Source organism: Labrus mixtus, chromosome 6 (genome assembly GCF_963584025.1).
Source record: "Labrus mixtus chromosome 6, fLabMix1.1, whole genome shotgun sequence".
NCBI lineage: Eukaryota > Metazoa > Chordata > Actinopteri > Labriformes > Labridae > Labrus > Labrus mixtus.
Genome location: NC_083617.1, coordinates 12849789 through 12877660, shown reverse-complemented (window position 1 = coordinate 12877660; position 27872 = coordinate 12849789). Strand labels below are relative to the sequence as shown.

Here is a 27872-nt window from a genome sequence, read left to right as displayed (position 1 = left end):
TGTGGTGAAAGGCAAAACTTCACTCTGATGTTGTTGCATTAACATATTCTGGACTTAAAGTATGATTGCAGAATTTAGCATTCTTAAAGTATCAGAAGTATTTATTAAGTAAATAAAATACTTTCACTGCAGTGGAGTAGAAGTAGGGATAAAAAATAGAAGTAAAGTTACAAGTTCTACAAAAATTGTACAAGTACAGACCATGAGTCGATGAACTTCCAACTGTTCATTATAAATGCTTCTGGTGAGTGATTGATAACCCCCTTTTGAAATTGTTCATTAAAGAGCTGTGAGATTCAGGGCTTCACTCTTTGGTGTAAGATAACAGTCTACTTCCGATTCACACACAGCATCATGCAATCCTCACATTATCCGTCTCTGCTCCTTATTGGACGATGCAAAGCTTTGGTGTGGCTTCATGTGAGCCATATTTGGACTCTGGAGGGCCTCAGTCACAGCCAAGACATCATTGCAGACTACAGCGTGGAGATCACACAGACCTCAACAGCATCCATCTTTGGTTCCTTATAGATGAGGTTGTTTTCATCTCCGGATTTTCCCACCATGTCTGTGTAATCCCCTCGAGTTTCCACATAATGGCTCTGAGGAAGCTGTATGCTCTCACTGCTAAATGATATGGTGCTCCAATGTCTTGGTTCAGAAATGAGTGCACCCTCTCATTTTACCAAATACAAATAGTCTACCTTGAATTCCTGGGTTACTGGTCTACATCTTTCTGTTTCCTGCAGTCTTGGCAGGAACATTCTGGTCCACATCCCTTTACCACCCCTCTTTGTAATTGCCTTTTTGGATACAGAGGCTTGTGTTACTCCAAGCTCTGGCCCACCACAGGGGGCCTCGTCCCTCCATCTCCAAACATCCAGCCACCCATTTAAACCATGACCATTCATAGAACCCGGTTTCACCCATAATCAATCACATTATACTGAAGGGTTTTATGACACTGATTCATGGCCTCTGTGTTTACTGGAATATTTATCGCTCGCCACAGACGAGTTAACAGAGATTTGTTTTTCACAAAATTGTGTCCCCTAATAAAGGCACTATGTGATATTTAATCTAGCAATCAAATAGTTAGAGGAAATGAGTTTCCCATAAACGATGTGGTTATTGAAATATTTCTAATACACTTTCATTGATTTACACTTCAGGGAATGATTATTTGCATGCTGTTTGGATATCCCATTCAGATGCTGTTTATGTCCCTTCCAGATTTGTGCTTATAACCCTCAGAGCCAGGATAAAACCCTACATGGATAACTGGACTTCTCCTGAAACGTTTCCAATCAGAACAAATTAAGCTATGAGAAAACACTATTAACTACACAAATCCCACAGTCCATGGAGCTTGTTATTTTTATTTTTTATTTTGCCCCACTGATTTTCCTAAATAGCCATAAGGGTTTGTGTGAATGCCAGGCGTGACTAATTCATTAAGAGGCTAGTTAAAAGAACATGCAGGAAATGAGCCTGCAGGGCTGTGCAGCATATAAAACATCTGGGCAGCACTACTGGGGTTTTAATTCTCTCTTTTCGTTTGTTTGTATATAATATAATCAGGGTCAATGCCAATGTCAGCAAAACATTGGCAGGGTGGAGTGAACTTGAACTTCTCAACCCCACTCAGAAGGAGGCAGAAGAGAGAAGAAATGTATGCAGAACTTGATTACTTTTCATTTTGTTGTACAGCTCTTAAATACTCGTTTATTCCCATACCAGCTTTAACGCGGCTTTTCCGTCTTGCACGTCATGTAAATGCACCAATCAGCAGGCTTGTTGTGATTATCTAGGAAGCGAGTTTTTTTTTTTCTGTGATGCATTGCCAGCAAAAACGTGAAGGCGCGTAATTGGTTGCGCAGTGGAGTTTCTGTTAAATGCCTCTCCAGCTGAAGTGACTCCCCCCTCTGTACTACTGAGCTCTCTCATCCCATAACACTGCAAGCAGGGAGCGCACTGTTGGAACTCCCAAAACTTGATTTTTTTAAAAAAACTTTAAAAAACTTTTAGGTTGAACAATATGTTTTGGTCTTTGTGCGTAATCGTAGCTTTTGCGTCATTGCCAGCAGACGCGCAAATCAACAGCCGGTATGTTATCGGATGTCCTGCTCGGTGTGACAAGTCGATGTGTCCAAGGGTACCGACGACAGACTGCCCTGCGGGACAAGCCCTCGACGCCTGCCACTGCTGCCAGGTGTGCGCGTCCGCGGAGGGCGAAGCTTGCGGCGGCAGCGGTAAGCTCGGGGACCCGGTGTGCGGAGAGGGGCTTGAGTGCTCGGTGTCCGGCGGGGTGGTTTACTCTGTGACGGTGAGGCGGAGAAGTAAGAGCGGGACTTGCGTGTGCAAAGCCACCGACCCGGTTTGTGGAAGCGATGGGGTGTCTTACCGAAATATCTGCGAGCTGAAGAGGGTCAGCCGCCGCGCGCAGAAGCTGCAGCAGCCACCTGTACTCTTCATTCAGCGGGGAGCCTGCGGGAAAGGTGAGCCTGGGGGGGTGTTGAAATCGTTTTTAAAAAAGACGCCAAAAAAGTGAAACGTTGATAAGAGTTGATAGATATTTGGATAGTTTTGACTTCATCAGTAATTATTCTGCATTTTGAGTAGGCTACTTTCGTCCTAGTAAACTATTTTTCTCTCATGGCTTCCAAATGTCTTCGTTTTATTGACACAGAAATCTTAATTTAATTCACTGCATGCTCCGATTGCCTTCACTAAATCTGTTACTGGTCTTTTTTTTTGCATGCCATTTCATCCTCACTTTTTGCATCAGCTCCTCACTTGAAGTGTGTGGTTTGACTTTCACACAGATGTAACAGTTCAGAGCTGCATTCATTGGCAAACAAACCCTGTGTGTCTGGGATAACAAGAGCTACTATTCACGTTTGTCTCCCTCTTGTTCCTGCATTACAATTAGAATGGATGACAGAACTATTTCTGATTTCCCCCCCGGTTGAATGAAGTCATGAGCTCTGATGTAAAGCTTGATGGATGGATTTTCTCTCTGGCATGCATAACCTGCAGTCACATGGCTCAAATCCGATTGTTTTCCCACTGTGCAGTTCATGCCAGTCCATGCAGTTTGCAGAAAGCTATTTTCACTGATAAGTGTTATAAGCTGATATTAAACAGCAGTGAGGTGATGTATTTGTGTAACTGAGTGTTTCAGCATGGAGCAGTGTTTTATCAGAATGTCAGCCTAATCAGTGAAGCTCAATCATATACAGACATCATTTTTCACTCCTGTACGGTTTAATCAGAGAGCGATTTATCATCATTAATACTATGCTTGAAAGATATCTTTGAATGATGGAATATGTTCTGACTTAAACACACACACACACACACACACACACACCTGCACACATGTGAGGTCTACAGGTGGTAAAGACATTGTATCATTCTCCAGTTTGTGGTGTATGTTTTTCACATATGTCCATCTGAAGCATGCACCACGTGTGCGTTTTAAAACTTCTGAATGAAGAGCTTCAACACCTGCTGCCTCAAAGACCAATAACTTTCCTCAAAGCTTGGAAACTTACATCCCCACCCCCAAACTCCTTCCTCCTTCTTCTTCTTCTTCTTCTCCTCCTCTCTCTCAGTGTCGCTTTCTGTCTTTTTTTGTTTCTGTTGTCGCTCATAAATCACACTCACTAGTCACATGAAGGAATGCCTGCCACTGATTTAGAGCCATAATTCGTCTACTGTTGAAGACAGGCAGGAGACACACGAGGAAAACACAAAATTAGCAACCCATATTTTTGGGGGCAAGGTTTACACAGAGATCAAAAACCATGTGGGTGCGGCGGTAGCGCAGACTGTATCGCCACATTTGTTTGTCAGTCGTGTAAGCAACTTAAATGGTTATGTCATGCTCAGGCTGCTAACCATGTCTGAAGAAAAGCTATGTGGTGAGTGCTATTGATCTTTTCAAGGCACCAAGTGAAAAGTTCCAAAGCTGCACTAAAACAAGTCCCATTTCATTTAGTGCGTTAGACCCGCCTCTGTCCAAGCTGTTGGTGAATAATGCTGTCATTATCAGCCTTTCCAGACCACCTCTGGCATTAGATGAGATCAATGCTGTAGACTACAAATTGCAGTCAACACTGCTAAGAAAACCCACCCCGCACCCTCTGAGCTCCTTTGAGTATTCCCACCTCTAGGCCCCATGTTAAGAAAACATATATAGGAGAGTACACTTAGCATGATGTCATTTCGTGTCTGGATTGTAAAGATGCTGATTGTGCAAGGTGTTCACTTTGGCATGGAAAATTAAGTCAAATATTTCTGTGACCTGGGGGTTCATATTTGTTTTAAATGACCCAGTTTATTTTACAGTACTTTTTTTTGGCAATTTCCAGCCTTTATGATGGCGATACTGGAAGGACTAAAAAAAATACATTAGGCTACACTAAGAATGCCAACTTGAACTTAAATGGTATGCATCCACTGGACCAGGGAGATACTGATGTCCCTTTTTTACATAGAAATTACATAATGTAGCTAAAAAAACACATGCTAAATTAAGCGGTATATCAGTACAGCGTTGCCATTTTTACTTTACCCATCAGTTTGTACAAAGCTGTAAAGTTGTATTTGGATGACTGTATAGAGTAGGAGAGGAGACGTTGGTATGCTAATGCTAAGTTATCAAAGTTGTACAATTTCAGTCAATACTCAACATTAATTCATTAGCTGACAAAGAAGCTTGTTAGACACAGTGGTTCCCTCAACATGAGATTCAATTTGTGTTTGTAGTTGACTGGGTTGTCATTGTTAGACTAAAGGAGAGCTTGTAGACTGTATCAAACGCACCACTTTGAATGAAGTCAACTGGATATCTCCACCACTGATTCACTGTCTACTCTTCAGGTAAATGCAATAAGAGTCCTGAACTTGGAAAAAATTATACCAAGCAAGCCATGCATGGTGAGCGCAGACATGGATACCTGCTATTCAGTGATTACTATTAGAGTAATTTAATTCCCCAAAAAAAGCTGCAGTCTGTTGGTGCAATTTACAGAACAGAGTGCCTGATTTTTGTCTGATTTTTGCATGACAACACACTTTACACATGCATCCACCTTTCACTCAAGTGGCCACACCCCAAAATATTCTAAACTTTAAGCCCCGATATAACTTACATGTGCGAGCTATAAAAACAATCCACACCCTGGGAAGTTGTCATGTATAGAGTAGATATAGAGACCAATCTGTTTTTTGTAAATGCATTAGAATATGTTTATATCTAATGTAATGTTGGGCATTTTAACATGGGGGTTAATGGGGATTGACTCACTTCTGAAGCCCCCATCTAGTGGCCAGTTGAGGGATTTCAGTTTTGGCACCTTATCGTGGGCTGTATGTCATCCCTGGAGTTTGCTTTTGGGATTCATTTTCCTTATTTATCTCTTTAATCAAGTTAAAAGCCCCATAGAATTTATAGCTGCTGAGTCACTGTGTTGCTCTTTCTGGCGTTGCTGGCTGATGTTGCAGAATACACTCTGCGACCCCGACTAACATGTGCTGAATGTGCACATTTTTCCCTGACTTGTCTAAGCCACTCATAATATTAAACCATCATCTCTGTGAATGTTTTTTTTTTCTTTATGTTATTCTATCCGTCTGTCTGCTCTCCTGTATCTGCATGTCATGTCTCTCTTTCTGTCTGTCTGTTCGTCTGTTTCTCTCATCTACTTTCCTTCCTGTTCACGATGCCTGTGATTCTCTTGCTTCTGCTCTGCCATTTTACTTCTCTTGTGTATCAAGTCTAAATCGTACTTCACCGGGTAACATTATTTGACTCCCAAACCCACTTATTGACTGCTCTTTTGGCTTTTCTCTGCTGGACAGTATTGAACTATACTTAATGTTACATTGATATGTTGATTCTAACCTTGAAAAATGTTTGTATTAAATAATGAAACAATAACTGCGGTTATTAAGAAAATACTCTATTCCTGTTATCTTGATTTCAAGTAAATAATTGTATTATACTGAGATAACCAAGCTAATATTTTCATGGTATGGCTAATTTATATGGTTATCTGGATAAAAAGAAAACAGAGATTTATCAAGATAACAAGAACATTTAACAATATTAGTGTGCACTGACATGCTCTCCTTTTAATAATCTTCCAGTTCAGTCTTCGGTGTTCAGTGGATTTTAACTCTGACAGAAAATCAAAACAATACAGTTTATCTGCCTGTGTTGCCTAAAAGAAGCTTTAATTAGAGGGATTGATCTCTTGTTTTCTTGAGGTACATAATTATTCTGTTTCTCCAGGTAATTGAACAATAATCCTTTATTCAAAGTAAAATTATAAAAAAAACAAAAAAACACATTTAGCATGGTCTTATAGCTGCCATATATTTGTACAATGATTCAGGTGCATCATTTTCTGACATCAAAAGCAGAAGGAAATGGTTTGGAAATAGAAAATTCTTCTTAAGCTGTAGGAACTTTCCGCTCTCAGACGTGTGCTTCAGGATTTATTGTGTGTTTTCACCCTTTATTGAGGTCTCTGATGGAAAAATGCAGTTTTTGGGCTTGAACTTGAATTACAAAAGGACACATTTTAAAACGGAAAAATCTATTTGGAGTTACACAAAAGCTGTTGCCAGGATGTTTCTGTAACATTATAAACATCAGTGAAGCTCAAACAATCTATTTTCTTGATTGCAGTGAGCTGGGCTTCAATCAAAACTTTAATGCTCTAACAATCACATTAAACCAAAATCTATGACCTAATTCATAATAAACAGAACAAAGTAACTGCTACCACATTTCCCAACGCTCTGCTTAAAGCTATAGTTCGGACAAAAGAGGATACAAAGGAAACAACAGAACATGCATTTAATTGTATGGTTTTTTTTCAGCAAAGAAAATACATCTTTGCTTTCATTTCACTCGTTAAGCACCACCCTGGCTCTGGTTGGCCTCAGTTTGCCCAACAGAAGACACACAGTGTGTATTAATGAGATGTCAGTGCATAAAGAAAAAAAGCCCGAACTTAATGTATCCACATCTCTCCAGAACATGGGAAAAGAAAGAGCAGCTTCCGTCGGCAGGCTCCAATAAAACAGCAGGTTCTCGGAATGGGGAAATTGAAAAAGAAAAGAGGCTGAAGGAACTCTTGTGGTGAAGGTCAATGTGTAGAGAGGGGAGGGGGTAATGGGTATACAGGGTGAAGATGATTGGGGGCTTTTGAGTGTTTATGAGAGAGAGAGCGAGGGAGGGAGTGAAGGAGATGGAGAAAAGAAAGGGCCTTTATATAAACTCTGGCGAAAGTTGTGTTTGAATGCTTGATTTGACTTGATAAATAATCATTCTGGTTATTGTTAACCTACACTTTACTTTATGTGGATCTTTATAAAGAGGATGTTGAAATCAAGTTAATCAGTCCTTAAACCTCAATATTAGTTTGTCATGTAAGCTCTGTAGTGAGTGCATAGGCCTGTATTATGAGCATGAGCATCATTGACTAGATTTGTGTCAGAACATCCAGGTTACTGAAAGGTAAGAATTTGATCTCCTCTGTACGCCTTAAACATTTGTTTTCCCTTTCCTTCACAATCTCTAAACTTTGGCTTTGTTAAGTGGTGTGTGTGAGAATACGCATAAAACTTTCCTCAATTAGATCAAAACTAAATGGAAACCCACATTGTTGGTGCTAACGTTTTTAATTTATGAAGTGCTATTCCGAGCATCAGTGGGTCACTTTGGATCTTTTGTTCTGTCTTGTTCTCGGTTCAAAAAGTTTAAAATGGCCTATTTTTAAGCAACAGTCTCTAAAGTAAATGATTTATGTTGCATGTCCTGTAAGAGTGGAAAGGTATCTTTAATGATAACAATTTTTTTCTTGTTCTAACTTTTTTCCCTCAAGAAGGGAAATAGGTCGTTTTCAGACGCAGCTGCTTTACGATTGTGATCACAAGTCCTCTACAACAGTAAAGCCTTTGAAAGCCCAGTTCAACAGTGATATAATCTGTCAAAGCACATAAATCGAGCAACAATGATTGCCAAGGCTTTCTAATTTAACTCAGCTTTGCAGAAAATCTGATTTATGACTTACCATGTCAAATAAATTGTCACCACTGAGCCTTTAAGTCTGCTATCATCACTTGTGTTGTAGTGAATATCTCAAAGTATTTGTGTATGTGAGAAGGCAGCAGTATTCACAACGTGCTGAATTGGAAGAGACTGACAGCTGGTTTGAATCCAGAGACAACACAGGTTATAGACTCTGGGCCGACTCTCTATAACTGTAATCCTGTCAGAGCTGACCACAAACCCCACTGGGTGTGAAGCTAGCTTGTGGGAAAAGCTTCCAACATTTCCATTACTCCTCTCTCAGACTTTGATGAGAAACTTTTTAAACGTTAAGCAAAAAAAAAAATATGATCTGTAGTTTTAAGGTTCATTAAAGAAATGCACAAGGGTTTGGGCTAAATTGCTGCCACTTGTTTATGACTGACTTCTTTTATGCTAGCTGCATCATGTTAGTTCTGGCAATGCCAGTGCATAAGCCAGCATTTTGACAAAATCTTAAAATAGGGAAATGGCTTGATAATAATTTAATGGAGTGAACTTTGGTCCAGATTATCTTCCCCTGACTTTTTCTCTTTACATCCCCCAACTTTAAAAATCTCCAGTTACCCTCAATATCTAAACATGTTGTACAGACAGTTATGGTGCTGTGAAAGTTCACACTTAAAAAGAGCTGGCTCAAAGGTAAGTTCACACATATTAAAATGAACTAGTTCATGTTCAAAGTTCCTGGTTCAAAAGTTCCCATGCAGTCCAGAAAGTGAACTAGTACTCAACGATGTAGACATTTTTTTTTATATCTGCACCAAGCTAGTTTCTACTCTTTTTCAGTCTCCTATACCTCCAATCCTACATGTAGTCATCATTCACTTACGAACGATTCTATACAGGAAGTGGTGAAAAGGTGCGTGCTCAGTCATGTCGGTGAAATATGTACATGAATTACTCTTCACTTAACAGGCTGTTTGCCACAGAGGTGTTTTCAGATGTCATACAGTTTTAGGGTGTTGGGCTTTTAAAAAAAAAAAAATCTTCTTTACGTTAAAAATCGGATGCTTTCTTATCATTCGGTGCAAAAAAAAACTATCCTGTGGGAGACATATGGAGGGAGAGTCAGGGAGGGAGGGAGAGAACCAAGTGGCAACCCTTGTGTGACAAGACGTGAAGCAAATGCGGAAGTGCAAAAAACACTGCAGTTCCTCAAGTGTCCACTTGAGTCTGGCTCCCAAAAAACCCGGAAGTCCCACACATCCCATATTAAGAGATTGCATAAGGGAACCCTAGAAAGATAACTGTCCCAGACAATAATTCAGAATATAAGCATGCTAAAAAAGATTCCTCTGGTTCCAACTGAGAAAAAACAGATCAGGTTTTTATTTAGAGAAACTTACGCAAAGAAGATATTGATAACATGAACTTCTTTGAAATTCACAGTTTCATTCCATCAACCCTTAGTTGCTTTGGTTATAGATGGTGATCATTGCCAAACAAACATGTTAGCATTTTCATTTTGAGCAGTGCAGTTAGTTTGCCATATACTGTGCCAAAGAACCAATGAACAGAATAATTTAACATGTAGATAGATGGATAGATTGATAGTTAGATAGATAGAAAGATGGATAGATAGAATCTGACAGTAAGGTTGGATTGAGAAATCCAGATACCGTATAGCACTTGGGAATGTTCCCCCTGCGGGCTGCTAAATGATCATACCATATAATTTAGAGGCATTTGGTAAGGCAAGACGGTGCTCATTCCATGCTTGTGTTAGCTTAACTGCACATTAAGTGAAGAGAAAGTATCTTTCTCCTACCTTAACCCTTCACTGCAATTAATGCTATCCAAGGGCTTTAGTGTGTCTCTGATGTTCACAAAATCCTCTCCTCCTGGAGAATATTACGAGTGCAACAGAAAGTTGTTCTTGTGAGACAAGGCAGTTGGAGGTATACGTGGCAGAATAATAGTTTATGAATAGAAGGATGAAAAGCTCTGAGAGAAAAGTTCTGGCTTTGGTTGAACTTTGTTCTGAGCAAGACTTAATTACCAGGTAAATCAGTCAACATTCCTGGACTTGCCCAACACTGGATGAATGGTGGGATGGATGATTCAAGGAAACTTGAATGTCCTCACTCAAAGTGTTAGACTGTGCGCAAGAGTCTTTTTCTTGTCTTGAGAAAAGACCCCTTGATGGTAGTATGTGAATACAATCAACCAAGGGTTGAGTTAAGGGTAAAGGTAGAGTATTTGAATTGTCAGGGTTTCTAGATGAATAAGAGTGTGAGTGTGAGTGTGTGTGTGTGTGTGTGTTTGTGTTTGTGTGTGTGTGTGTGTGTGTGTGTATGTGTGTGTGTGTGTGTGTATATGTGAGTCTTGACCCAGACATTGTTAACCACGGATCAAACGTCATCTTTTCTTTTCCTCTCTGTGTTATAATAAAGAGCTGTTCTTCTATTTTTTGCACAGCTCCTACAGCATCCTATATTTCAGGTTGTGTTTGTTTTAACTCATCTCACATAATGTGTGTTTTTGTGTGTGGAATTTTCAGCTCAGGACAACCCAGACAGCCCAAGACACAAATACAACTTCATCGCTGACGTGGTGGAGAAAATCGCTCCGTCTGTGGTTCATATTGAACTTTACCGCAAGTAAGGCTCCTGCATCTCTGTGTGTGTGCGTGTGTGTGTGTGTGTGTGTCTAGCATTTACAGCCCACCTGTGTACTTTACCAGACCACACTAGTTGGCAGAGCACCTTACCCTCCACTTGAATCTTTCAACGTCTTTTCTTTTCATCGTCTCCCCAGCTTTTATGCTCTGTTTTTGTGCTTCTCGTCCTTCATCATCTGTGTCGTCTCCATTCTGTCTCACTGTGTCTTTTTAAGTGTTCCTTGAACGTCTGCAGCTTTCATTTCCATTATTCTCCCTCATCTTCTTCCATGTTGATGCTGCAGCGGTACTGTTTGTTTTCTACTCTTATTATTTTCAAGGGTTCTTAATCTCCCCCAACTCACCTTTAAATACCCTACTTAAGGGCCATCTGTTTATATATTTTTCAACTCACACACTTCAGTCTTTGTTTGCTCTTTATTTTTGTGTCTTACACTGCTCTTACATCATGCATCAGTTTTGGTGTATTCTCAGTGTGTTCATTTAGAAGTAGCAGCTTTGAACGAGTGAAATGAATAACATCATCCATCCTGTCCTTACCCTCATAGGATGACCTATTCCAAGCGGGAGGTGGCAGTGGCCAGTGGTTCTGGCTTTGTTGTGTCAGAAGATGGCCAGATCGTGACCAATGCCCACGTCGTGGCCAACAAGCACAGAGTGAAAGTGGAACTAAAGAATGGCGGCACCTATGATGCTAAAATCAAAGACGTGGATGAGAAATCAGACATCGCCCTCATCAAGATCGATGCACCTGTAAGTCAAAGTGGTTGACTAACACAGCGACAAAACTAGCTAGTTATTAAGTATGTCATTGATGAAAGTTGGCTATTTAACAACCACAAGCAGATTCACTCAAGTTAAGGAATAATTCGACATTTAGGTAAATTGAATTCTTACCTTCTTATCGACTGAAAGTGAAAAAGATGTGCACTACTCTCATGTCTGTTTGCAGTTAGCATGAAGGTTTCAAAGGTCACTGCGTCTAGCAACTGTTACCAAGGAATAAAACTGACTGTAAATCCTTGTAGAAACAAAAAGTGATACTTTTTTATATTTCTGTTTGTTTATGGCTCAAACACATAGGACAGAGCAATGCTAGCTGGTTTTCTTCTTCTCTGTTTATGCTAGGTAATATCTCCCTGGCTCAAGCTTTAGCATTAGCAAACAGACTGGAGAGTCTTGGGAAGAAAGCGAATAAGGTTCTTTTTACCAAGATGGCACATCATTCCTCTATTACTCTTTAAATACTCTTTGTCTCATTATGAATGTGAACGTCTTGGTTGAATCAAAAGAAAATGGTAATTGGAGGATAGATTTCCTCTTCTTTCCCAATTAACTTAGATTAACTTTCATTCCCTCCTTTTCACATGTGATTTGTTTTATTGCTCTTGAACCTAAGAATAGCCCATCTCTTATTATCTATTCTTTTGACAAGAAGAAATAAAGGCTCATTTTGGTGTTGAGTAACAAAGATGGTGAAGTTCTATTGACTAATAAACCTCAACATTTGCTTTGTTGAATCGAAAATTGCCAGGCCTCCAATAGATGTTGGTTTCACAAATGAGATTTTATGAGAACATTTACGAATGAGTTGGAATGAGAAAATCGGAAAATTTACTCAAGGCTAAGTTTATTTGCTCTTTTAGAGAGTGTGTCCTAACAGCGACAAAATCAGTTTGATTCTATTCTTTCCTATAGGAGTGTCCTAACTGCCCACTTAGCAGAGCTTGTTTGCTTGTTTTACAAAGGGGAGATAACGGTGCATAAATAATATCCACATCCGTTACTGAAATGTTGAGCTTTTGACTTGTGTCAACAACACTGGAGAAAACGAAGCGGGAGGTAGCAGTGGCCAGTGGTTCTGACTTTGTTGTGTCAGAAGATGGCCAGATCGTGACCAATGCCCACGTCGTGGCCAACAAGCACAGAGTGAAAGTGGAACTAAAGAATGGCGGCACCTATGATGCTAAAATCAAAGACGTGGATGTGAAATCAGACATCGCCCTCATCAAGATCGATGCACCTGTAAGTCAAAGTGGTTGACTAACACAGCGACAAAACTAGCTAGTTGTTAAGTATGTCATTGATGAAAGTTGGCTATTTAACAACCACAAGCAGATTCACTCAAGTTAAGGAATAATTTGACATTTAGGTAAATTGAATTCTTACCTTCTTATCGACTGAAAGTGAATAAGATGTGCACTACTCTCATGTCTGTTTGCAGTTAGCATGTAGGTTTCAAAGGTCACTGCGCCTAGCAACTGCTGCCAAGGAATAAAACTGACTGTAAATCCTTGTAGAAACAAAAAGTGATACTTTTTTATATTTCTGTTTGTTTATGGCTCAAACACATAGGACAGAGCAATGCTAGCTGGTTTTCTTCTTCTCTCTGAGCCTCTGAGCCTTTGAGTCAACAGCTCGCCAATGCAAAGCACCACAAATGCGTTTGTCGACCTTCTATACAAAATAACTAAAAGTTGTACTGTTTACTAGGGGAATCTGAAATTCACAGAGCAGAGAATTAAATATTTAACACATGCAGTGTGGACAGTGAGCGTGTGATCATGTGTGATGCAACTCGATACACTGTTAGGACACGGAGTGAGCTAGTACAAAGATCAGAACATTAACCTGCTCTTTGTTATTCTTCTGAAAGTGTTTCTAAGTCTGGGAGATTATTTGAAGTGCTAGTAAAGTGAATTGAGAATGCAGGTGTAGTCAAATAGGTCTTAAAAAGACAGCTGGACTGCAGTCAGTGCATATGCTGTTAGTGTTAAGACACATCAAGCCAAGTAAACAACTGACAGGATCTACAGTATAGGTCTTCTTAGAATCAGGGACAATCAAATACCTGTTGTTGGTTTAAAGCCTGTGTTGACATTTGACATAAAAAGGGTAAATATGTACCTGCACTTAAATGCACACATCATATGCTTGCTACATTTACTCTCCTGTCCTCTCCTCGTCTCTGTCTGTCTGTGTTTATTTCTCTGTCTGCTGGACGTTACATGATAATCACTCCCTGCAGTAATGTGGAGGAATTTGTGGCAGAGATCCAGGTCCTATTGACTGGGAGTCATAGTAGAGCAGAGTGCATTGCAGAGCTCACTCTCATGGCTGGGTGACACAGCTGAATAGATGTCCTTGACAGCACCACAAGATGTATTACAAAGCCCTCTGGGTCTGAAAAGAGGTAAAAAGATTCAGGTTTTTGTTTGGCTGACAATGTGAGCCACGGGTGCCGAAAAGAATAGTGACAGTTGCTTTGTTTTTGTTCATCCTATGATAAAAGCTGCTCTGTATGTCGATGACAGTCTGAAATATAATTGAGGGGTTTTGCCATGTTTGTTGCATTACATGCTCACCATGTACAGCTTTTTTGTGTCAAATCAGTATTTATAGATTTAGAAATATATGATACTTCATGCTTTAAAAGACTGAAATAAATAAGCATCTTGTTGCCATCATGGAAGAGGTACTTGTTCATACTTTGCATGCAGAAATGTATTCACTCCCTTTTCCCCTTAAATGTATTTGTAGCATTCCTCTGCCTGACACCATGACTTTACTGGCTGGTAAACAACAGGTGGTTGTAATAAAAAAAGGGTAATTGTAATCAAATGACAGCCAGATGTATTCAGGGTGTCATCCTAATAGAAAACACATTCAGCACCATGAGTAACCTTGTTTTGATAAAGTGTGTTGGTCATTGTGCGAAGCCGTAGCTGGTCATCATTGTCAGAGATGGAGCCCCAGAAGACCTTAGGTCACTTTGGAGAGGCTGCAAGATTTGGATTTAAACGGTTATTTGTGCTAATGAAGGAAAGTTATTGTGTGTGTGTATTTGTGGGTGAATGTGTGTGTTGTGAGAGTTGATATGGGAGGAAATTAGAGGATGAGTGAGTTTAATGAGAGGGCAGGAGGTTGTGCAGAGTTATCAATTTGAATGACATTGAAGTGTAGAGGGTGTTTAATTTCAGTACATAAAAAATAATAACTCTTAATTCCAGCTTTAAAATATACAACCTTCTTCCAGGACACATCAGTGTGAATGTATTGGATTACAAAGTGCTCTCAAAGCATTTTTGTACTGTAGTCCAAGTTAAATTTGTGTGAGTGTTAAAGCAAGGCCTGCTTGGTTCTGCCTTCCTCTGTTTTTTAAATTTTACAGGGCAGTAGGTTACTATTCAACTTTTTAGGAAGTCATTCCAAGTCTCAAATCAAGTCTCAAGTTCTCATTTTTGGGGCTTAAGTGGACAATAGTCTAAATGTCAAACCACAATCCTATAATTAAAAAAAAGATATCCCTGATTTTATATTCAACATAATCCATCGAAAAAAATGGGTGTTGTAGTAAAGCAGTATATCGGACTACAAAAAAGTATGCACACATAGATATAGACAACATTTGACCTTACAATTTTTCCTTTTTAGTTTGAATGAGAGGTTTTGCTGGACTCAAAGGGCTCTTTTGTTGCAAAATTATGTGAGTTTAAAAATTCAAATTCTGACTGGCACTGGAAGTCTACAATCTTCCCTGCGTCATTCCCATCTGCGTATGCTTTCTTGTCCTTATTCTACTCCTCACAGCTTTCTCTCTATTAAATTAAAGAGGATTGCAGTCAGCGTCAGCAGTCCAGAAGCAGCCGATAATCACTAAACAATTTAACCAGTTTACGAGTGAGAAAGTTTAACTTTTTCCCCGAGCTTCTCTATTCTTACTCTGCAGTTTCTATGAGAAATTGGGGGTTTATTGGTAGCAAGGCCCAGTCGTTCCTGGGGCTGTGGTCTGGCCTTCAGCTCTGGGGAATACATTAGTCCGTCTACAGCAGCTGGAACTTCAGAAGGGAAATGGGGGAAAGTGCTATACTCACTTGTTCCTGTGCAGCGAGTTTTGGGGGGAGAGAGAACAGCAGGGAGCGAGAAAGAGGGAGAGATGTGGTCAAGGCCTGGAAAACGTATCCATACAGTATGTCTGGAGAACTGCGAGTTAATAAGCTAATGAGTGCACTGTGTGATGTGGCAACAGCACAATGAAGACATATGTCATTGTGCTTCAGGGTTTGAAAGATCTCTCAATAACCTCGTTCTCTTACTCAGAACTTGGACACGTCACATTATCTTAGAAATGCATATAATAAATTGGATTCATTTAGATTTACCTGGAAAGACTCACTCTGGCTTTCAATCTTGCTGCTGGCTTGCAAACATAAGTCAGTATGATTTATTTCATCATGATGACTTATACTGACCCCCATCCCCCCCCCCCCCCCCCCCCAGACTTGGAAGTCACCATGCTGTCTTGGAATGACTTCAAAACACTCATATGCTCTGTACTTGGAATTTTCCATATCAATCCAGACCATTTTATGGAATGGACTGTGCAGTCATTAATCTTGGGTTATTTATACTGCAAATGCAGCTGAATGCAGTGAACCTAATGTTGTGCTGGCCGAATGTGAATTTAGTTGTGGACGTGTGATGCAGACCCCTTTAGGCAGTTCTTCCAGTGGTTACAATGTGTTACAAAACCCTCCAAGATGCCCATCTGATGCATGACCCTCTGAACTCCCTTTAACAAATCCTGTCGCAGGGAACTCTGGGGTCCCCTTAAGTGGAGAAAACATGAAGGACCACTTCAGGTGCCCTTTCAATGGAAAAAAAAGCAATGCATTTTCTGTGGCAAATAGTAAGCATTTTGTTAGCTTAATACATTATTTTAACGCGTACCAGAGAAAGCTTCAGTTAGCTTCCGCTGTCTCTTATTGAGAGAGTAAACAGTAGCAACTGCAGCTAAACCTGCTACCTGTGATAACGTCATTCCCAGTAAATGTGTGATTTTCCTTTAGAGGCTTTTCTCTTTGAATTCCAAGAAATAATCATAAAGCATGTTTTGATAACCAAGTTAGTTTTATATACAGTATTTTTATATGGAAATATGTGAAATCTGCAAGCTACAATCAATTACTGTAGTCCAAAAAATATGAGCTGATGAGTCTATTCATTAGGAATGTAAGGATTTATTCTTTGAAGTGGTGAATTAGCCCCCATTGTTAACCACTAATGTGTGCTAGAATTCTGATTGTTTTTCAAACACCATGAGACATTGGCACTTTATTTGTCATTTAAAGCATGCAGTCTCATTATGTTTTGAAGCTTACCAGCTATTGAAAAAATAATGGCATTTGATTGTTTCAGTTTGAGGATCAACTCCCTAAGAAAGGAACTGAAACTGTTTGAAGTGACTCTAATAACAGTGTGGCACGGAAAAGTGGTCTCATGTTTCCCATAAGGTCCCCCCAAAACTAAAACACTTTTTTGTCTCTGTATTACCACCTAGTATTGAGAGTCTCAAAACCAGCCTCTCTGGGAAATTTGCCTGGTTCTGGTTTGGACAGCATGGGCTATTATTGGAATATGCATTCATATTCATGATTGTGTGTGTATGTGTGTCTCTGTGTCTGTGCGGAAAGGGAAAAGAAGGAATGTGTGTCCAATTAGCCACGTGTTTTTGTGTTTATCTGTTTATCAGAATCACAGGGTAAATGCTTCCTAAGGGATGTCAGCATTTCCCGAGATTAAAAGTACTGAGGGACTAATGCAAACTTACACAAATGTGTGTGTGTGTGTAAATGGTGGGGTGGAAGAAGGCTCATTGGAGGGGGACACACTGCATTGCCTGTGGAGAGACACTGAATGTCGTCCTTCAGAGACAACTGAAGGGGAAATGGATCACATCCTCCTCCCCTCCTCCGAACCCCACCTCTCTCCTTCATGTCTTGTATTTGTAACCAAAATGGTTCCCAAGCTTAAGGAAACTGTCAGCTGGGAAAAGAGCCAAGAAAAATACACACATGGTCCCATTTTTTTTTTGCCCATCTTTTGGGTCTTGATGCATTTTGTCTTGGCCTACTTTTTGGCTGTGTGATTGTTTTCCAAGTCCACTGGACAGGCAGCATGCGATGCCCAAAACAGTTTTGGCTTACTGGCATTTACGTCACTTCGGTATCCATGAGGCGTGATAGAAAAGTTTCAAATCAAACCACCATTACAGTCATTCACTGTCATTAAATCACTAAAACGATACAAGTCCATGATCAGTCCTTGGCATTTCAATCCTGTAACAGCACCTGAACTATATTTAAGTCTGCTAAGGATAAACACATTTTCAAACTCGCCCCTAATTGCACAGTCAAGCATTAAGTGTTATTTTATGTGGCTAGTTTTTTATAATCCTTCATCCAGTACTTCAATCCAGTATATTCGAAAGGTTAAGGGTGTTTTTATTGTTTGGTTTGACATTTTTAAAATAAAGAAGCAGCCACCCTTTTTGCCTGACACCAGTTTATTTTAAAAATCATGCTAAGAATTGTTTTTTTAATGGAACTAAAGACCTCTGAAGAATTGTCCTGATGAGAACTATGCCCTCCTGGGTAAATGTTGCTTTCCAATTTCAGAATGTTCGTCTTTAAAGTTTGAGCACCATGAACAATACCCCATTGATGAACTAAACCAATACCCTCTGAGACTTCATGACTAGATACCACTGGAGGAGCAGGAGGAAATTAGTTGTGTCTTTTACTATCTGCTACCTCAAACATTCCAAGTGTTGTTCTCCAAATTGTGAGTGTGTGGATACTGTGCAACTACAAAAGGCAAGGAAGACTGTAACCATTTGGTTTTCAGTGAGTTTAGGAGGTTCCCCTGTTCTCCCCCTGACATATAAAGAAAACTGTAGACTTCAATAAACAGCTCTAGACATATAAAACCTGTAGGAATTAGTATAAAATGCATAGGTTTCCCTCATGTTTCTATATTCTCTGCATATACAGTGTCGGTGTTAAACATCCATCCATTTATATAAACCTTATATCCCCTTTAAAGAGTGTATAACCTCGCACAGGATGAGTCTTTTAAGGCATCACAGTAAACATTTAAATCCTATTCATAAAAGCATGACCTAATACTTAGACTCTAGACCTCATCTTCCTCTCTTCATTGTGACTTGTGTAGTTGAAAGTTTTGTGATGATGTCTATAGCTGGAGCTGACGCCCTCATGTCTAATGCAAACTATACAGAGTGAAACGTACACACAGAACTCACACACATATGTTTGCTCTTATTCCAGAGACTAAAAGCCTCACCAACAACATATGGAAACCATAGTGGTTTTCCGTACTGGTGTCAGCAAGGATATGTTTTAGCCAGTATGATTTGAACATGTTAATTACGGTGCAACGAGGAATTCCTTGAGACCTACCTCATGGTTTTGATTAACATGTACTTCTGTCATATTTACAGAGTGGAAAACATTCACCTACATATCTCTTTTTTCAAGTCCACCAAAAATGCAAACACAAGCATCCAAGCACACTCAGACTCACAGACAAATGCACACTTGGTGCCATCTTTAAGGCTTGATCTTGTGATCCTCTGACTTGATGTTATGTGGCGCATGCTGAATCCTGCCCCGTTTTTTTTTTTGTTTTTTTTTATCTACAGCGGCAGAGCCCCTGCGGACACAAGTTCAGACATCAGCAGTAAAAATCCTACACATTAGTGTATTTATGGTTTTAGCTATGTAGTTTCTAAAGGAGAGTGGGTTTCCTGCTTCAAAGTCTCCTGTGTGAAAGCACCAGGAGCTTATATAGAGTTCAGGTCATGCACTGACCCAACCAGAGCAGCTTCTGTGTGTGAATGTGTTTATTTTGAAGAAGTCTGGCTATATATTTAAGCAGTGCAAGGTGTAGGTTTCAGTTTACAGAGATTAGTTTGTGGGGGTTCATAACCAGGCTGCCTCCTTTTACATACATGCCCTTGACACTATTAAACCATTTAAGCTTGACTGGAGTTCAAGTTTGCACCTGGTCCTCTTGTCATAAAATGGTAGTTAGTGGAATGGCTTTAAACGAGCCGCCAGAAGACCAAGATTTAACAATGATACATCTCTAAAGAACTTTGCAGTCGTATATCTCCTATTATTCCCTTGCCACAGTGTACCCAATGACCTAGCTGCGACAAAATCTGTCTGGGTTCAGGAGGCGGAATCAGGACTCAGATAAGAATCGAAATATTGGGAAAAAAGTCAGGAATTTTGCACTGCACGTGCCTCTTGCAGCTACTTCTTTGGTCATCGTAAACAAAGTTGTTAAGTCCTCCCTCTTTTTATCTGATCGCCCCACTTCTCGATCTTATCTAAAAACTGAAGAACTTGGGAAAACATGGGATTCCTTTGTTTCTTCGGTGAAGACAATCTGTGGCATCACCCAGAAGTTTAAAGGCAAATATGCTGCTTTCATTTTCAGAAAATAGATGCTATCCTTGTCAACCATGTAGGTTTCCTTTCTGGGATGTTCTAAAACCGATGGCTACTTACGGTTTACGGTTTTAAAACAATCTTTTTTGGTCGCCAGTTATGCAAGCACAGGCACCATGCATCCATGTAACACCAAACGAAACGCTGCTTGACTCATTGGTCTCACATTCTCAGACTTCCTTCCAGTGGTTTGTGGTGTTTGTTGTTCCTCTCGTTCACCTTGCTCACTGCCTTTAAATATGGCCATAGTGTCTTCTGGTGAAGTGCCAGAGCAGCATAGCCTTCATCTGAAATAGAAGGGTGAGTCACTTGGGTGGTCAAGAAGATCAGGAGAGGCAGACTCACATGGCGGGAGGATTTTCCACGAGTCGTTCCAGATCGTTGAGTCGGCACGATTAGTAAGTGATATGTAAGCTTGATCAGTGTTTGTTCTGCTTTCTCACCCTGGTGATGTTATGTTGTCAGCATAGTGATGCATTTTGCACCCTTTCTACATGATTTTTTCTGAATGCATTGTGATTTTGTGTGGGTGTGTTGTGGCTTGAAAAGCAGTAAAATCTCTGAGTTGACATTGTGGAGATGCATGTTTTCCACCTGACAGCAACAGTCCCCATAGCAACAGCAGTAGCAGGGTCCAGCCGAGTTCTGAATGCACTGGCAGTGACTCACATTCACCTGATGTCCTCTCTCTTCAGTGTGTGTTTCTTCTGCTTCCCTTCTCCATCTGGTTATATTCTTATCTCACACAGAGTGTGACGAGAGAAGGGGAGCTAAGGGAGCAGAGGGGGGGGGGGGGGGGGGGGGGGGCTACACACTGCTTCTCCTGTGTTAAGTGTTTGTGTTGCCTAGTTTAAGGACACATATCTGCAGTGTGTGTGAGGTGTGTGTGTGTGTGTGTGTGTGTTTAACTTCTACACAATGTTCGAACAAGCCCACAGGAATCAGGAACATGTTTGTATGTTGATGTTTGTGTGTCGGTGTGTGTACATATGAGGTAAGGTGGAAAGTAGCGTTGACAGGTTCTCTTCCTCAGTTACTCGGTTACCAGCTCATATTATCTCTGTCATCTTCTAATAATAACTTCATCTCAAAGGTTCGAGATCATTTACAGCAAACTCTAAAACAAAAATCTAATTTTAAGTTTCCCACAGATATAATCTGAGCCATTTATTATGCTCATTAGCGATCATCTCCCGTAAATGATTTAAAAAATGTAAACTTGTTATTTTTCCATTCACCAGACAATGTTTATCGTCACATGATATTTTGAGCCTGAGTTTTTTTTTTTTTTTTTAAATGGTATTAGATTTGTGCATTGATCAGTCCTCATCAATACCTGATTTCACATTTGGAAAAAGGAGGCTGATGCAGATACCAGTATTGATACCAGTCCCAATACTGGTCTGGTACCAATACAGATACTGGAATAATAATAATAATAAGAGTTTCCCAATTTCTTTCTCAAGATCTTTGATCAATACTTGGCTAGAATTGTCTTTGATAGGGGATTTCATTGGACAAAATCGAAAGCAGATACAGATACAAATACTGATACCAGTGTTGACAAATACCGATTCAGATACTGGTAATTCTAGCTATACTGTAACAGCTGCAGTTTCCAAAAGTATATATTTTTTCATGATATAGCGTACTTTGTCAATACATGATTACACATTTGCAACATTATTTGGGGTCAAGACTGGAGCAATGTAAAAACCTTTTTGATGGTCCGATATTGACTAGCGTAATTGTCAATAATCTATTCCAATTTCTAGTCAGTACTGTATATGTGGCTGAAACCAACACCAGTAACAATAATGTGAAGGATACTGGTACCTATACCATTGAAACAATTCAAGTTTCCTACAAACCAAGTCTCTGAATTTCACTTAAACTTGTTAGAAATCATACATAGTCTGACAGTTTATTTTATTTATATCTACAAAACAAAGTGCACAAACGTTGAGCTGTAATGGTAAATGACAGTGTAGTTTCCTCTTCTTCTAGTTATAACTTGGAGTAAACAGATGGAAACATACAGTAGGAGGACCAGTCTGGACAGTTACTTTTTTTTTTTTAGCCTTCGCCTGCCACCAGGGCGTTGGGTACAAAGTCAACACAGACAGAACATGATGTGGCGGCGCGTGGACTCTGACTGCAGGCCGCCTTGCAGAGATGATTTCATTGGAAGAAGGAAACTGTCACAGCGGATGGATAAATATATCCTCTCTGTGTCTGTCTTATTAGACAAGCTCTCAGTAGTCTGGTTTCCACTGCCCAGTGTAACGGAGCTAACCAGAGCGTAAGGTAGTCATTATTAACCTCACATCAGTCCATTTTCCAGCATCAGTGGTCTGTTGGCACACACTCGCCCTTTAGGAATGATTTGTCAGCTGGGCTTCAATTTCAGTCCAAGAATTAAGGTTTTGATCCTAATTATTTGCATTTTGAGTTGTTTGGCATAAATGTCGCCTCTCCCTGCAGTGGAAAAAGAGTAATAGTTTTTCTTTGGGAGCATTGCCATGCAGCATAGAGTGGCTGTGTGTTTAGAAGACTTTCCTACTGTCCACTCATAAAACACATGATCAAGACAAGGACCTTGAGCGCGGTAGATTTATAGAAGTAAAAGAAAAATGTATGTTGTTATTAACCTTTACAGTGGTACGTGCTAGGAGAGTTGAAAATACAACGTCCTTGTGATATCTGTGTTTCGTTCACCAAAGGCCTTTTATTCATGACTGGACCAAGAAAGAAGTATCGCTCTCTTTCTCTCTCTCTCTCTCTCTCTCTCTCTCTCTCTCTCTTATATATATATATATATGTATAAAATACTTTCACCTACCTTTCCACTCTTGATATTTAATATACACTGTATCATTTAAAGCTGTGGTTCGAACAAGGATCAAAAAGCAGCTTGCACCATCGCTTTTCAATTATATACATCCCGTATTTGAAACAGGCACCCAATAATAATAATCGTGGACCATTACCTTTATCCTCATGAATCACTGTTTTATCTTTGGCCTTCCAGTTCTATGAACATGTTGTATGTCTCGATGCTTCTCACATGCAGACCAAGCTTCCTGTCCTGTTGCTGGGCCGTTCGTCAGACCTGAGGCCGGGGGAGTTTGTGGTGGCTATTGGCAGCCCGTTTTCCCTCCAGAACACAGTCACAACGGGAATTGTCAGCACCACTCAGAGAGGGGGCAAAGAACTGGGCCTTCGCAACTCGGACATGGACTATATTCAAACTGATGCCATCATCAATGTAAGTGGATGAGGATGACGCTACATTGTTGGTACACTTTTTCTTTTTCTTTTTACAATTAAATGATGTTACTTTTTTTGTTCACAGTACGGCAACTCTGGAGGGCCTTTGCTAAACCTGGTGAGCCTTCTTTGTATTAATATTGTATTAAATGTGTTTAACAGTATACTGTTGTTTGTTGGGAGGAACTAAACTGAGGTTTGTTGTTTAAGGACGGCGAGGTGATCGGAATCAACACGCTGAAAGTGACAGCCGGCATCTCCTTCGCCATTCCCTCAGACAAAATCCAAGAGTTCCTGGCTGAGTCCTATGACAGACAGTCCAGAGGTATAGGCTCTAACCTACAACACTTATCATGTTTTCTCTTTATTGCTTGTCCTCAATCACCAAGACAAGCTGTGGGAGGCACATTTTGAAAATTGGCTGCATGACTTGGACAAACATCCCTCCCTTGCACTCATACAAATAAAGGACCATTATGATTCAGCACACCATTTCTGTGGTGGTTATTTTTCATCTCTGTGTGCTCCCATGAGAGATGTTGACAGCATTTCTAGTTTAATGAACCAATGCCCAGAACTACCCAACAGGAATATGACACTGCATATAAACCATAAAGAAGAAAATGCCAGAATATGGCAGGTTTTTAACTTTATTTTTAACTACCCGTCAGCCTGCCTTGGGTCATGTTTTGGCACGTCGAACCTGTATTTTATATGTGACTTCCAGCAAGGCTGCGTGTCTTGATTTATTTGTGTAGTGAGATAACCTAAAAGCTAGATTCCCTAAATTTATGATGTGCCATGAGCGAGAAATATTATATTTTTGTATTTTTTTGTTGTCCATCTCCAGGGAGAGGAGCCGCCAAGAAGAAGTATATCGGTGTGAGGATGATGACTCTCACTCCAGCGTAAGTTGCTCACCCTAATGTCGCGAAAGAGCAACAAACACCTTCAGAAATATATTTTAAAAAGTGCCTTCTTTATGCTCAGACAGCCGCATTTACATTCTTTTTTTTGTGTGTGTCGCTAGGCTTGCCAAAGAGCTGAAGACTCGACACCATGACTTCCCTGACATCACCTCCGGAGCTTACGTTATGGAGGTCATTGCAAAGACTCCAGCTGCAACGTAAGAAACATATTTCTGCACATATGGCTCCAAACTTCAGGCTCACGGTTTAGTGTAACTGCAAAATCTCTGACTCCTTCTCCTTCTCTTTGGTGATATCGTTTTTGGCACTTTGAGCTCCACACGTGCACTTTATTCTCTCATCACTCTCCATGTAACTCCTGCTCACCTCTCACAATGCAAATAGACGGTATATTTAATTTCCTTTCTTGGTTTATTTCCCTCCTCTAACTGTCAAATACGCACATAGACACACTCGGACGCACAAAAAGCCTCCTACACAACTGTCTTTAGGCAGAAAGTAAATTCATGGCTCACACCAGCGTGCCTGGAGTGCTTGGCTCTCTGAAATATCCCCCTCCTCCCACAATCCAACCCCCCTAATCATCCCATACCACAGCTCTAGCAGAGTGGGGGCTCGGGAGACGCTTAGGTCAGCTATTTCCTTCAAACCTCACGCTGGGAGGTTACTAGCTGTGCTGTGGTTTTCCTGCGCCTGCTCACCCAGCCCACTCCAGAGTGGCGGCCCTTACGAGGCCCTGTCAGAGTTTATACTTTGCTTAATTACTCAGCTTTTATGCATAATAACATTTCTGTGGTTTCTTTTATTTTCTGTTATTTTCCATGCGTTTCATCTTGCTCTTTTTTTTAAGTCGGTTGTGACCTTTTTGGAAAATCTTGACCCTGCTGCAGAGAATATTCCATTTCCCTCTATCGTAGCAACAAGGTGTAATGAGTGGATTATAGCTGCAGTTGTGTTAATGGGTGCAAGGTGAAGGTGTGGTAGCCTGTGTTCACATTTGGATGTGATTAAGCAGCTGTGTTGAGAGTCAGCACTTGATATCACTGCTTCAGTCTGTGTGTGATTTCAGGTTTACTACTCCGGCGTTTGACTAATAGGTTTTTATTAGCTTAGCACTCAAACCTTGCAGTGCTCTCATGATTGTTCCATCATAAAATCTCCTACAACAGATGTTACTCTGGTTGAAGTTTTTTGCCAGCATGCCAGCAAACAAAACAGGGCCTGGTTGGATGTGTTGGATTAGTGTAAAACACCTGGGACACATGACTTGATTTTAGTTGTTTTAAAGTGCTTAACAAATAAAGTTGGATTGGATTGGATTGGATAGTTGCTTTATTGTGTCAAATCATGTGACACATCTCTAAGCCACTAAATCAACCTGTTTTATTAAGTCATCCTGAAATCTAAAGTGGGAATTAAAGTAACACCTAATGTTAAGAAAAGCTGTCAATGCATTTTTTTGTATAGTAAGCAAATCCCAAACAATGTGTTTGTGTGTCTCTCACTATTCTCTGACTTCCCTTCCCTGATGATAGCATGGCTAAAATAACTTGGGGTCCGTATACCTCTATAAAAGAGACATAAATACGTATGTTTATTTCCAGAAAACAAACTAAAAACAATCGGAAAGAGCCGGGTAGCCTATGTGGTGCGTCCAATGTTCAGAGGCTGTAGTCCTCGTTGCAGTGACCCAGGGTTCTAATCTGACCTCAGCCCCTGGCTGCATGTCATCCTTCACTCTCTCCTCCCAGCATTTCCTGTCCCTCTACAGCAGGTCAAAAGGCCTGAAGATAACAGATTATTATCATACTCAAACTTGAAGACCAGTTGAGACTTAACATGGAACAACTTTATCCTCTTGTGGGATCATTTTTGTGGCATTTTTTTGCCCATATTAGAAAGTATGCAGTGGAGAAATGATGCAAGATAGTACCATGGCTGACAACAGCTGGATTTAAATTGGCGGTGTGCACATTGGCCAGGATCTGAAACATAGGTGAACAGCATTCCCTCTTTGCTGGCCAATTTTATCTTCCAGGCCCATTCGCCCCTTTTGTGTCTAAACTGCCAGAATATCACATCCCTTAATTAAGATGATCAGGCCTGGATTTAAAAAATGCTGTGATATCTTTGCCGTCATCCAGATGTTTTTGCCATTTATGAAGCGATTTATCAGTCCTGTCTTCTCTTTCTCTGCTCCAGTGCTGGACTAAAAGAGCATGATGTCATCATCTCAATAAACGGCCAGAGGATCTCATCAGCCACTGATGTCAGTGCCGCCATCAAGACTGACGACACCTTGACAGTAGTTGTGCGCCGTGGAAATGAGGACGCTATCCTAACGGTCGTTCCCATGGAGATCGACCCTTGACCCTCCACAGGAAACACCATAGGAGCTGGAGCTAGTTTTTATACTCATTACCAGTGGACCTTAAATCGAGGGGTGGGGTGGAGGGGGGGGCTTCTACTGACACCCCTTCTCCTCTGTGGCCATGGGCCAGTGATGCCACACACCCTGGACAAGTCTGGCTTTGTCTTGAAAAAGAATGTATGGAAGGTCAAAGTGGCCAAAATGGTAATCATTTTTTGAATCGGTTATCTCAAAATCATGAGTTTATTATCTGGAAATAACAAAAGGTTGTTTTCTCATGTTCACAAGTAGGTTTTTATTAATCTCATCATCATTAAAAACACAAACAGAAAATTTTCTGAGACAAGTCATTTATCCCAAGAACTGATTTATATCTTCTAGATGTCTGTCATAACTCACAAGGGGATATTTAAATACACATTCTTATGCTGACTGCATGTAAAAATTGGGTTGGAATACTGTTTGATTCTTTAAAAACAATAATGAGTTCTTCCTGATGTGAAATGTATCATGCATGATTGCATGGGACTCCTCATCTCTGATAAACGTTAATAAAAGGATTAAACTATAATTTCCTCTTCTACGGTAAAGACATAATTCACTTTTAATCTTTTGTTAACAGCATTTGAAAAATCATTGCCAGTAGGCTTTTCTTGGTTTCCATAGGAACGCCTTCTTACAGATGCTCTGTATGCAGTGCTGTACTTTGATATCCATGTTTGTTCTCACTTTGAGTCTTTAATGCTTTACTCAATTCTACTACTGTTTTTTCACTCAGTGAGAATTGATTTTCAGAAATCTTTTAGAACGGGTTTCTCTTCGTTTTGTCTCTTTTATAGGGACTCTGGCTTCGTCAGGCGTTCCACAGCATATTTTGAGCAAATCTGATTTGTATGATTATTGTTTTACAAACTCCTTTTAAAAGTACTGTAGAATGTGTATGTCTAATATGTGATGTATAATGAGAAGAAAATAAAGTTTACATTCTTCTGTTTTGACACTCAGTCTTTAAACGTACTCCTTTCCTTTCTGTTTCTTTTCACACAGACATAAAGAAAACACACAATTTGAGACAGACAGAACCGAGGCTGACATGTCAATATTTTCTTTGTGAGTCAAGAGTTTGCTTAACCATTGCTCATCCACAGGCACACACACAAAGGGGTCATAAAACAAATCTTGATCTGGTTTGGATTTATTTTATTGCCTTCATATGGGCTTGATAGTGGTCTGTTGGGATTGTTGGGCTTGGGGC

General features: G+C 40.2%; 1 protein-coding gene across 1 annotated transcript; it reads left to right on the top strand.

Moving 5' to 3' along the window:
* The first annotated feature begins 1897 nt into the window (after positions 1–1897).
* LOC132975485 (serine protease HTRA1A-like) lies at positions 1898–27617 on the top strand. Its single transcript, XM_061040051.1, has 9 exons — positions 1898–2498; positions 10611–10710; positions 11279–11483; positions 23121–23315; positions 23403–23435; positions 23528–23642; positions 24168–24225; positions 24348–24443; positions 26449–27617. Exons 1-9 carry the CDS (start codon positions 2039–2041, stop codon positions 26615–26617), a joined length of 1431 nt encoding a protein of 476 aa, XP_060896034.1. The 5' UTR covers positions 1898–2038; the 3' UTR covers positions 26618–27617.
* The last annotated feature ends 255 nt before the right edge of the window (positions 27618–27872 follow it).